Genomic DNA, 13209 nt, shown 5'->3' with positions numbered 1-13209 from the left:
AGCACCTCACGCTGTGAGTAAGAAGATCTGGGGCTCGATTTTTCTCGGTAAACTCCCACGGCGGTGAAAGAAAGAATAACATCTTTCTTTATTCTATGACATCTGTAATTATCGTTCACATTCGAGCTTTGTTCACGAACACAGGTGGCCTTGGTACATCTAATATTCTTGGAAGTCAGGACCCCAACAAATACTTGGGAAAGCTGATTTCATATTTAGACCCAGTTCTTCTCAGTGCATCCCGTACTGACTTTTTGAGGTGTTGGCACGCTAAGACTGACGGCTGGGCCGCATCGACATTCCATGGCAACTGCGATGGGAGGGGACCCACAGTGACAATCATCAAAGTGAACGACTACATCTTTGGTGGATATACTGACGTGTCCTGGAGGTCGCCAAGTAAGTTTTGAAACAATAAAATTTATAGCAATGCTATATTACTACTGTAGCATTTGGTTAATGATCCAGATATGTATACTATCAATACAGCATTTACTATGGGTCGCAAAACCAAACCCAGGTTAATTAGAACGAGCCAATCAAAATAAAGGCTAAGAAAAACAGCTACCCAAGTCGCTGGAAAAACACGATATACCAAGACTTTAGAATCCACTTGGATTTAAGAACGGTTAAATCAAGATTGTTTTAAGATTTATCGCTCATTGATAAAAAATGATACCGTGAGTTTTCTCGGCCAGTCATAATGCAGCGTTGTGAATGTGAGTTTTAGGTTCCTGTGTTTGGTGGTACGCCACCAAAGCCTTTTTATTCTCATTTAACAACGCCAAAGGATACAATCCTGTAAAGCTTACACAATACCGATACCAGCAACACGCAATGTACAGATGTTACTCTGGCAGACTGTATTTCAAATGACACTAACAGCAATCAACAATCTTATACCGATTGCGGCTACACCTACTCCAACCCCTCGGGCTATTCGACTGGAAACTGCAGATTTTTCACAAGAGCATATAATTTTGCTCCATCTGACATTGGAGTTTTCTTTAATCCCCCCCCCTCTGGTTTCTTAAAATCCATGTAATCCTTCCCCCAATTAACAAATGGTAAACACCACGGCGTACACTATTGAGTTATGGATGCACGCGGGAGGTTGCTAGGCACGAAAGAAGCGTAAGAGTCGCGCGAAGCGATAGCCGAGAGCGACTCTAGCTTCTTGAGTGCTTAGCAAACCTCCCAAGCGCATCCATAACTCAATAGTGTACGCTGTGGTGTTTACCATTTGTTTTATAACATAACATTGATACATTGTAGCTAAATATTTCCGTTTTATTTAACAAATCTTACGTGACTAGAAAAAAACAAGCGCGCGCGAAAAAATAGTCTTTGCATTTGCTCACGTCAGCAGCGTACACCCATGGGAAAATGGGGAACGCTAAATTGACCAATCAGAGCGAGCGCTTTACTTTGGTTATGTTATAAAAATTCTTCGCTCCCCCCCCCCCCCCCCCACCCCTTCCCCTTCCCCAGGTGACAAATAGTGACCAGTCCTTAACCCTTTTCATTGTAGGTCCCTGTGGTTATTCTTCAGCCAGCAAGGCTTTTGTTTTCTCTCTTTACAATGTCAAAGGATACAATCCGGTGAAGCTTACACAATACCAAAACCAGCAACACGCCATGTACAGATGTTCCTCCTATGGGCCCACTTTTGGTTCGGGACATGATATCTACATATCAAATGACTCAGGGAACAATCAACGCTCTTATTCTAGATGTGGTTACACCTACTCCAACCCCTCGGGCTATTCGGGCTGGAACTGTGGATTTTTCACAGGAGCACATTCTTTTACTCCATCTGACATTGAAGTTTTCTTTGAAACAGGTACATTATTGTTAAAAAATACTTTAAAACTTGTCGCTTGCATACGATGACTAAATACCTAAACTCTTATTCGTGGCATGGCCCAGCGATTCTAAGAGCGCAAGCGCTTAACCATACACAGCAGCGAAATACTATTCAGGTTATTGAGACAACAGTGGAGATAGAATTATATCTCAGTATCCTTGGGTTTCACCCACGTGACCAATACCCTAGCAACAGTTACTATCCGCCATCTTGGTGTCCCTCGAGCTTAAACAAACCGTATCTAACGAAGAGTTCATGTGAGAAAGAAGGGATGGTTTTATGCATTATTGTTGGCTGTTCGAGCAAAAGTGGAAGGCATAAAGACTAAGGATTTTTTCGTGTAATAATTTAATAATTTTATTATTTCTATAGCGCAAAATTCATTATATATATGATCTAATGCGCTATACCTAAGATCATCACAAATCAAGGGGAAGAACAGGAGGAACTAGAAGTTGTTGTATTGTTCGAGGCTTGCGGCTGTTGTAGATCCTCGATTTTTTGGTCGAGCTTTTCTTTGAGCTTCTTAGCCGATGAGAAATCGATGTCTTTAGCACTCGCATACGGCACTTCATTGACCTATGTCGGCAAAATCCATGAGCATTTTACCTGAGTGCAAGTAAGCTTGGGGTGTCACGAAAACTCACACCCCGAAAACTCAGACTCCTCGAAAATTCAAGAGATAAACTCGACTCATGATCACTCCTGGTAATCCCTCGTGTATTTTGACCTTTTGGGTCTTCATCCAACTGAAGCAGCAAAAGCAAGGCCGCAAGTTGCACGTTTCGCAAAATCGTCCGATGGTTGAGTATTAAAACATTTTAGAGTGACACAAGACTTCATTTAGCTTAGATTTCCTCCATTTTTCCCGTTAATTTTGAACTTTTCATTCGCAGTTAACGGGATCAAATGCGCTCGCTCCAACACCAAAGTATTAAAATGTAGCGTGATTTTGACGAGCCGAAAGGGACGTTTGTTTACCTTTTTGTACTTCGTCGCACAGATCCTTGTTGTCGCTCTGTTAAAATTCTTAAATATTTCGCGATAATAATGGATACAAACAGAGACTCGGCCCATCAGTCCCAAAACGAAGACAATTTTGCGACCCTTGGGCAAGAGTTCTTAAATGAGGCAGAAAGAGAAAAACAACGCGAAAGAAGACTCGGCATCAGCGCCGTCACGATTCGCCTCACTGAAGAATCACTCTTGATATTGTTGTTCGTCTTTCGCGTCGGATTTGTTGCATTATTCCACCGGTTATATTATAAAAAAATTGGTTCATGCTTTATGCTATGCACTAACGAATTATGGAGCACTTCGGAAGCTTGGAGAACACTTCGCGGGACCTGAGTTTTCGGTGTCTGAGTTTTCGTGACAGCCAGCGACCTTGCCATGAATTCTAGTAGTTGCCTCTAACACAAATAAAACACTCGCGATATGTGAGCATGACTCAGCCAGTCCAGCTTTGCATCCCAAGCAATGGGCTGACAAAATAGTCCCATCGTTTTCGGAAATGACCCAAATGTTCACTAAAGGATCATTCATATGCTGTGAATGCCAAACTCGTGCTCTCACGGTATACTTGCCGGCGATTACTTTGCCTACAACTGAGGTTACAAATCCCGACACCATTTGATTAAACGCCTCTAGACTCTTGAACGCCTTGAACTGCTTCTTGGTGTAGAAGCTGGTCTCAAGAACGAGGTAACTCAGCAAGTCCGACGCTTCCACTGGAGGCAAGCATTTTGGACTGAACTTCTCGGCTGGTATGCTTGCAGGGTCAACCCCAATGACCGAGATCTTTTGCAAACATCTTTCCTTCCAACTCTCCAAGCTTTCGGCATACTCAGAGAGCACTGGGATACCTTAAGATGAATGCCAGATACTTTTATCGCTTTCTTCTTCCTGGATATTCATGTAGTTGGCGAAATAATACGGCGATAAGAGAGAGGGCTTCACTATAGAAATCGACTAATTATTCATAAATTTGACACCCGAGGGACACCAACATGGCGGACACTAACTTCAGCAAAGCTTGTGACGTCATCTGAAACCCAACCATATATCAACTAAATCAGAGAAGAAATTGCATGTTTTGCCATCAAATTTGAATCAGTGAGTTTGATCGAATCCGGATAAATTCGGTACTTTTTCGCTTTTCGTTTCCCCGTTTTACATACAATTAAGAATCTGTGCTTTCGTCGAATTTAGTTGATATAATTGCAGGTTATATTCACGGGGAAATCTTGAGTTTAAATGGGATCGTATGGTGAGCACTTCACGCTGTGAGGAAGAAGATCTGGGGTTCGATTCTTCGTGGTAAAATTCCCACGGCAGTGAAAAAAGGAATAACATCTTTCTTTATTCTATGACGTCTGTAATTATAGTTCACATTCGAGTTTTGTTCACGAACACAGGTGGTCTTGGTACATCTAATATTCTTGGAAGCCTGGATCCCAACATGTACTTGGGAAAGCTGATTTCGTTTTTAGACGCAGTTCTTCCAAGTATATCCCGTACCAACTTTGCGAGGTGTTGGCACGCTAAGACAGACGGCTGGGCGGCATCGAAATTCCACAGCAACTGCGATGGGAGGGGACCCACAGTGACAATCATCAAAGTGAACGACTATATCTTTGGTGGATATACTGGAGTGTCCTGGGGCGGAGGTAGGTTTATCAAACTTTTTAAGAAGGATGAGATCATCCCATCAGATCAATCCTGGTTCCCTTAGGAGTTTCAGAGAGTGGAGGGGGTGTTCAATGAATTTTTGAACTATGCTCCTCTGCTATGAGCTTCAAGCCTTTATCATTTTATTTTCGTGTTTTGGTTTTTTCACACATCATCAATTGAAATGTTTGCCACTTGTTACACCTGCAGAACAACATTACATCTTAAAACATAAAGTAATCGGCAACAACACTGAGACTCAATAGTTTCAAAATGTTTTACTCGCTTTTCTATAGAGTAACCCCTCAAATCTTCCATAATTAACAAATGGTAGACACCACAGCGTACACTATCGAGTTATGGATGCACGCGGGAGGTTGCTAAGCACGAAAGAAGCGTAAGAGTCGCTCGAGGCGATAGCCGAGAGCGACTCTAGCTTTTTGAGTTATTGAGAGCTCAGTCAGCGACCACGATTTAGTGTATGCCATACTCCGGCTAAAGAAACAGCGACCCAAGCCTGTGTACATCACTACCAGGTGCTTTCAACATTATCAACCTAAGGCATTTTACAAGGATATCGAACAAGCCCCTTGGTCAGTCTTTGATATTTTTGATGATGTCAACGATAAACTGTTTGCGTTTAACGAATTATTTTGTGATATAGTGGATAGACATGTACCCATCAAAAAGATCAAAATACGTGGAAGACCACTCCCTTATGTGACAGATGAGATTAGGCAATTGATGAAAGCAAGAGAAGACTGGAGAAAAATAGCACGAAAGACCAACGATCCTTATGCCTAGTCTGCATATAGAAATCTTAAACGCGAGGTTAAAAAAGAAATCAGAGTTGCGGAAAGAGAATTTGTGATGGAGCAGATTAAAAACAATAAAAACAACACGAACTCTATCTGGAAAACAATCCGTTCATGCATACCTAATAAGTCGAAAACACAAATAACCTACAGTAAAGATGAAAAAACTGTGGCAAACGAATTCAATTCCTTTTTCGCAGGCGTTGGCGATAATACAGTCAAGAAAATCAGAGATTTAGCGTTAAAATTTAACTTTGAGCTCAACAACAATCCGTTCATTCCGAGATCATTTGCATTTTTAAACAATTTACCTTTAATCCTATAGAGTGCAAACAAGCACAAGCCATTGTTAATTCGATGGCAACAAACAAGGCGCCTGGTATCGATAAAATTCCGGTAAGAGTTATCAAAGATTGCCTTCCCGCAATTCTGCCTTCTCTCACGTCCATCATTAACGCCTCGTTTACCACCAATACATTCCCAGATGCGTGGAAGCTAGCCGAGGTGACACCAGTTCTGAAAAGTGGAGATCACGAGGTGCCGAATAACAATAGGCCCATTTCTCTTCTGCCAGTGCTGTCAAAGGTTTGTGAGAGAGCAGCATTTAATCAATTCACAACCTATCTAGTCTCAAAGGAGCGTTTAACATCAAAGCAAAGTAGGAATAAACAACACCACTCAACCGAGACTACACTGATTCACACCACCGATCAAATACTGTGTGCTATTGAAGACAAGCAATTAACTGCAGCAGTCCTCCTTGATATGAGCAAGGCCTTTGATAGCTTACACCACGGCACTCTTCTGGCTCAACTGCAGGATGTCGGTGCATCTACAAATGCTTTACAATGGTTCCGAAGTTATTTGTCAGCACGTCACCAAGTTGTACGCATCAACTCTACTCTGTCAGATCGCATGCAAGTAAGAAATGGCGTACCTCAAGGAAGTATACTCGGCCCGCTCTTGTTCAGCATTTACGTTAAACACGAAGGCGCGCTATATAAGGAGGTCTTCCCTGGGAAGACCTAGGCTCATTTGTCACTCCCCGTTGACGTGTGCGGGTCAAATTTAAATGCTGGTAGCCGAACAAAAGGAGCTAATGAGATATCTATTGTTTACTTCCACCAGCATGGTGGCATGAGGTCACGTGCGAACCACCTACTTCGATCTCAAATTTACCGCCACAAATAAAGACAGTTTCCATTGGAGAAAGGAAATACAAATATCAAATATTCTTGTAATGTGATGAAGACATAAAACAATTTTGAGGATTGCGCCCGCTTTTCACTGCTTTGGAGTAGCTTTAGCTCAAGCTGACTTGACTCTAAGAGTTCTACATCACACGACGGTTGATTGACAAATGGTCCACTGGGACCTAAGGCTCATTTTATAGCGCGCCTTCGTGTTTAATGACTTACCGTCAATCCCACGGTTCTGCTCCCCACAATGCTATGTTGATGACACCAAACTTCTGTTATCCTTTGCACTCTACGAGGAGAGAGGGGCCAGGGATAAAATAAATCAGGATCTGCTTAAAATACGGAACTGGTGCTTTAATAACCAACTACTTTTGAACCCAGACAAGACGAAACTAATGATCTTTGGAAGCAGACAAAACATTGCAAAAGTGAATGATGATTTTAATCTGTCCCTTTTCGGGAAAGATCTTGTGCCTGCAACAACCGCTAAAGACCTCGGTGTAATTATGGATCCAAACTTAACTTTCGGAAATCATATTCTAGAAACAGTTTCTTCGTGCATGTCACGTTTAGCTCAAATCAATAGAGTTAAGCACTCTTTTGACAAACAGTCCTAAATTATTATTAATTATGACTCGTTTTCAGTAAATTATTTTATTGCTCATGCGTTTGGAGTAATACTTCTCAAAAAAATTTTAAAATGTTACAGACAGTCCAGAATTTTGCCTGCCACATAGTAAGTGGAAGAAGAAAATACGATCTTGTGTCTCCAACTTTAAAGGAACTACGCTGGCTGCCAGTGAAGGAGCATCTTTACTACCGTGATGCCGTAATGTCATTTAAGTGTCTAACTGGTTGTGCTCCTGAATATTTATCTACACAATTCATTAGGCGATGTGATGTCACAAATCGTAGAACGCGAAGTTCTCAAATGCTTAACATACCTCGCTTTAGAACAGCAAGTGGCCAAAGGACCTTTTTCTATAGAGCAGTTACTTTATGGAATTCCTTATCTAACGATCTTAAACTTTGTCAATCGGTTAATGTGTTTAAACGCCGCCTTAGGTCTCGCCTCTTAAGTAACCTTAGCACTTCCGCTATTTAAGTCATTGCTTTGTTTTAAGTCTGATATATAATTTTTAGCTTAATTGTATAATGATTTTTTACCTTAATTGTATTGCCTCTGAAAATCCTCATTGGGGAAGTGGTAATAAAGTATGTATGTTTGTGTGAAATTTCTAAACGCACGACTAATTGTTCTTCTATTTCAGCTGGTTCTTGTGCAGGTTGTTCTTACGACAGTAAAGCATTCATCTTCTCTCTATATAACGTCAAGGGATACAATCCTGTGAAGCTGACACAATACCAAAACCAGCACTGCGCCGTGTACAGATGTTCCTCTTACGGACCCATTTTTGGTACAGGACATGATATCCTGATATACGATAACGCTAACAACAATCAACACTCTTATACCGAATGCGGCTACACATACTCCAACCCTCCGGGCTATTCGACGAGTGAACAATGTGGATTTTTCACAGGAGGTCGCCCTTTTACTCCATCTGACATTGAAGTCTTCTTTGAAATAGGTAAATTAATGTACGAAATTATTGAAAAGCCTATCATTAATGTGCGAAAAATGAATACATAAGCTTTTATCCATGACAGTGTTCAGCGATACTAAAAGCGTATGTGCTGAAATACTATTCAGATTATTGTTGCAACAATGGCGATAGAATTATTTCTCGCTGTATATCAACTAAATCAGGGAAGAAATTGTATGTTTTGCCATTAAATTTGAATTAATGAGTCTGATCAAATCCGGCTGAATTCGGTACATTTTCGCTTTTCCTTTCTCCGTTTTACATACAATTGAGAATCGGTGCTTTCATGGAATTTAGTTGCTATATTTGCAGATTCAAGGGGAAATATTGAGTTTCAATAGGATTACATGGTGAGCACCTCACACTGTGAGTAAGAAGATCTCGGGCGCGATTCTTCTTGGCAAAACTTCCACCGCGGTTAAAGAAGGAATAACATCTTTCTTTATTCTATGACGTCTGTAATTATAGTTCACATTCGAGCTTTGTTCACGAACACAGGTGGCCTTGGTACATCTAATATTCTTGGAAGTCTGGACCCCAACAAATACTTGGGAAAGCTGATTTCATTTTTAGACCCAGTTCTTCCCAGGGCATCCCGTACTGACTTTTTGAGGTGTTGGCGTGCTAACACAGACGGCTGGGCCGCATCGACATTCCACAGCAACTGCGATGGGAGGGGACCCACAGTGACAATCATCAAAGTGAACGACTACATCTTTGGTGGATATACTGACGTGTCTTGGGGCGGAGGTAGGTATATCAAACTATTTTAGAAGGATGAGATGATTCCATCAAATCAATCCTGGTTCTTTTGGGAGTTTGAGAGAGTAGAGGGGGTGCTCGATGAATTTTTGAACAATGCTCCTCTGCTATGAGCTTGAAGCCTCTATCATTTCATTTTCGTGTTTTGTTTTTTTCACACATATCATCAACTGAAATGTTTGCCACTTGATACACCTGCAGAACAACATAACATCTTAAAACATAAAGCAATCGGCAACAACACTGAGACTCAAAAGTTTCAAAAGGTCATACTCGCTGTTCTTCAGAGTAACCCTTCAAATCTTCCATAATTCTTATTCGTGCTTGTTTCTATGCCCAAACTCGTAGAACCTCTCCTACCCTTTCATAAACCTCTAGCTTGAAAAAAAATTACCCGTCTTGGCCAGGATAAAAATGATCCCTTCCCCCTTTCATGGGGTTCATGTTTTCTTCGAACTTCTAAACGCACGACTACATTGTTCTTCTATTTCAGCTGGTTCTTGTGCAGGTTGTTCTTACGACAGTAAAGCATTCATCTTCTCTCTATATAACGTCAAAGGATACAATCCTGTGAAGCTGACACAATACCAAAACCAGCACTGCGCCGTGTAGAGATGTTCCTCTTACGGACCCATTTTTGGTACTGGATATGATATCGTGATATACGATAATGCAAACCGCAATGGACACTCTTATACTGAATGCGGCATGACGTACTCCAACCCCCCGGGCTATTCGACGAGTGAACAATGTGGATTTTTCACAGGAAGTCGTCATTTTACTCCATCTGACATTAAAGTTTTCTTTGAAATAGGTAAATTAATGTACTAAAACACTTAATAGCCTATCGTTAATGTACGAAAAAAAAAATTACATAAGCTTTAAATAAATCTGTGGCAACGTTCAGCGATACCGCTTAAAAGCGCATGCGCTGAACTATATACAGCAGCGAAATACTATTCAGATTATTGTGGCAGCAATAGAGAACAAACTGATTCTAAGTTTCGGAGTATCAGGGTATATAACCTAAATTAGGGAAAAAATCGATCTACATCCATTTTTTGCCATTAAATTAATCAATTTTGAATCACCGAGTTGGGCCGAATCAGACAGTTCAGCCCGGATTAAGTCGGTATTTTGCGCTTTTTGTTTCTCAGTTTTACAAAAACTTAAAAATCTGTGCTTATGTGGAATTTAGTCGTAGTATTTACAAATTAAACTCACCAGGAAATTTTGAGTTTAAATGGGATCACATGCGTGGTAAGCACTTCGCGCAGTGAATAAGAAGATCTTGGGCTCGAGTCTTCGTGGAAAACTCTCACGGTCGTGAAACAAGGAATAACATCCTCCTTTGTAAATAGAATAAGAAAGATGGTAAGTTTTAATCTGAGCTCGGTAAAGAAATGAGAAAGTTTCTTTTTGTTTTCTCACGAGCGTGGGACAAAGATAATATTCCAATTTGGCATTTTAAATCGAACCTCAGACCTTCGGATTCCGAGCTCTGATGCGACTCCACCAACAAGAACTATAAGAACTGATCCCTTTATTTAGCCAACTGTAAATTTTACTTTTCGTGTCTCCCTCCTCAGGCCTCGGTTTGTCCGACATAATTCGAAGCCTTGATTACAACAAGTACTTGAAGGTGCTGTTTTCGTATTTGGACCCAGTCCTTATCAGTAAAGAACGGAGCAGGTTTGTGAGGTGTTGGCACGCGAAGACTGACGGTTGGGCAGCTTCGACATTTCACAGTAACTGTGATGGGAAGGGACCCACCGTGACAATCATCAAAGTGAACAGCTATATCTTTTGTGGATATACTGACGTGTCCTGGACAAGCAGTGAGTAACAGACAAGCAAACATCTCTCACATGTAAAACAGATAACAGATCGATTAGTCATGGACTTTTCTTGTACCAATGAGTGCATCTTAGAACAAAAGAATATCACTGTAGACTGTGACAAGTGTTTGCGAAGTAGACAAACTCTTAAATGGCTTGAAACGCGTTCGGGACGCGTTTTAACCTAAAAGTTTTGTTCCGGATTTGATTTGATTTTTAATGATTCGTTTTGATTTGATTCAACTCTGGCATTCCTATTTCGCGGTATTTCTACATGTTTTGTTTTGTACATTATTCGCATTGGAGAGCTGAAACAAAGGATGTTTAGTTAATTCTCTCCTTGGGGTATGTATTATGTCTTTCAAAAATACTTTGGACCATATTTCAAGTGCTCCTTTTAAAAGGTAAAAATATGCTCTTATGTTTTTTAATTTTTTTACTTAAACAAATTAAGTTGCTCGGTTCTAGTTGAATTCTTCATCATGAAAATTTTTTTACGTTCGCATAGTTTCAAACGTTTTTACTGAACACACCGGCGCGAAATTCTCAATCATAAAATTGCTCCTTGTCTTATAGTCCTCGTAGTTAATCCAAAGAAAAACAAAAAAAAAGCCACCATTAATTATACAAAGCCAATAAATACGAGATCATCAAAAAGGTGATAAATTGATCCCATCGCTTCAGATATTTTCTCCTTTTTTCATGGTCCCCCGCCTTAGTGCCTCTCAGTGATGACTGATCCCCTTTTTTGTCTTGAAAACTATGTGATCCGCCTCCCCAAGTCTTAGCCCCCCCTCCCTTCCCCTCCCCAAGGTGACAAATAATGATCAGTCCTTAACTCTTTATTTTAGGTCCCTGTGCTTATTCTTCAGCCAGCAAAGCTTTTGTTTTCTCTCTTTACAACGCCAACGGATACAATCCTGTGAAGCTGACACAATACCAAAACCAGCAGCACGCCATGTACAGATGTTCCTCCCACGGACCCACTTTTGGTGTGGGACATGACATCCGGATATACGATAACGCTAACAGCAATCAACATTCATATACTGAGTGTGGCCAGACTTACTCCAACCCCTCGGGCTATTCGGGCGAAAACTGTGGATTTTTCACAGGAGCACCTTATTTTACTCCATCCGACGTTGAGGTTTTTTTCGAAATAAGAAACTAAACACTGAAAACTACGCAGCCTAAGTAAGTATTGAGGAAGAGTAGTAACAATGGAATTAATAGAGTTACTGCCTCCTCACACAAGGTCTGGTCAACAGAACTAGTTCTGTTTCTGAGATCTCATCTCACCCCTCTTTTTGTCGCAAATTTGCATTTTTTTAATCAGTATAGGTAAGTAAGTTAGCTCAGATGCCAAGATTTCGGTTTTGGCAATTTTTGTTCTTGTTTTTGTTGTTTTTTTTTTAAGTGGCTGTTCGCCCAATCACTGTGGATTTTTCACAGGATCGCTTTTCTTTCACTCTACCGTTTTTACTTCACCATTTTTCAAGCTGAAAAATTAAATCAGTAAAGCTGGAACCTATAGAAAAGAATCGATATCAGTACGAAACAATGGACATCCCGTCAAAGGAGATCGAAATTTGAAACAAAAATATAATCACCGAACTGAAAGCATCAAGAACATTTCACGTAAGGTTCCACTTCTTGTTTGTCTTATTTAACCATTTAATCCTTAAGCTCGACTAAACTAATAGATTTTAGCCAGTTAGAGGTGCGGCTAAGATCTCAAGCGATCATAGTCCTGTTGTCAAAGAAAACTAAAAGAGTATATATTAATAATAAGTCTCAGGGGAGGTTGGAGGTGGATGCAGACCTAAGAAGTCGGCTCCAGTCTCCAGTCAGCAAAGACGAGCGAAAAGGCGAGTTAACCACAAACGACCGTTTGCGGTTATCTGAGAAACGAATGACCGAGAGCCTGCTACAGACAGACAGATAAAAAGCTCTAATATCCACGTTTGGCTTTACATGCGAGACGGCGTTCTTTAAGATTTGTACTTTGGGAAAGGAACATTCGCCACTCTTCTGTTTTCATTCAGACAGCAGACTCACAATCTGTACAGCAGTCTGAGCACTCTGACGTCACACGATTGATCCCCGAGTAAATCAATAACGGTTTTGATCGACATTTCACCGAATCTGTTACACCTATTATTGGGATTGAAATGAACAAAGAAACTGATTTTAAATGAGCGGAAGTAATCAAAGTAGTTGTCCTCTTAGTCTTCAAAACCAAGAAAGACTGACAGACTTTAAAACTAACGGAGCGCCACACCCTTTAACATCTCAGGGTGACTACCATCTAAATTCTCCAGCAAGTATTACTGCTGAATCAAACATTAAGCTCATGAGAAGTAAGGAACTGATCATATGGAAATGTCATAGGAAATGTAAATAGAACAGTATGGAGAATACACATACTGATATTAGGCTGAGAAGGATCAA

At 40.6% G+C, this 13209-nt stretch overlaps 3 protein-coding genes across 3 annotated transcripts in view; all 3 read left to right on the top strand.

Annotated features, from left to right (window-relative positions):
- Positions 1 to 95: 95 nt before the first annotated feature.
- LOC148717012 (uncharacterized) lies at positions 96 to 2015 on the top strand. Its single transcript, XM_088744662.1, has 2 exons — positions 96 to 399; positions 1532 to 2015. Exons 1-2 carry the CDS (start codon positions 96 to 98, stop codon positions 1891 to 1893), a joined length of 666 nt encoding a protein of 221 aa, XP_088600788.1. The 3' UTR covers positions 1894 to 2015.
- Positions 2016 to 4235: 2220 nt separating this feature from the next.
- Positions 4236 to 9532, top strand: LOC148717011 (uncharacterized). The gene is made up of 6 exons (XM_088744661.1): positions 4236 to 4536; positions 5678 to 6273; positions 7261 to 7380; positions 7744 to 8143; positions 8657 to 8908; positions 9414 to 9532. Exons 1-6 carry the CDS (start codon positions 4236 to 4238, stop codon positions 9530 to 9532), a joined length of 1788 nt encoding a protein of 595 aa, XP_088600787.1.
- The window catches only part of LOC148717010 (uncharacterized), a 4358-nt gene continuing 566 nt past the window's right edge, over positions 9418 to 13209 (top strand). Inside the window, exons 1-3 of the mRNA XM_088744458.1 lie at positions 9418 to 9734; positions 10510 to 10758; positions 11610 to 13209. The exon at positions 11610 to 13209 is cut by the window's right edge and continues 566 nt beyond it. Of these exons, the coding sequence (XP_088600584.1) occupies positions 9629 to 9734; positions 10510 to 10758; positions 11610 to 11929 (675 nt within the window). The 5' untranslated portion in view covers positions 9418 to 9628 and the 3' untranslated portion in view covers positions 11930 to 13209. The remainder of the gene's footprint in view (positions 9735 to 10509; positions 10759 to 11609) is intronic.

Source organism: Stylophora pistillata, chromosome 14 (assembly GCF_964205215.1).
Source record: "Stylophora pistillata chromosome 14, jaStyPist1.2, whole genome shotgun sequence".
Taxonomy (NCBI): domain Eukaryota; kingdom Metazoa; phylum Cnidaria; class Anthozoa; order Scleractinia; family Pocilloporidae; genus Stylophora; species Stylophora pistillata.
This window is presented reverse-complemented; position numbering and strand designations above follow the sequence as displayed.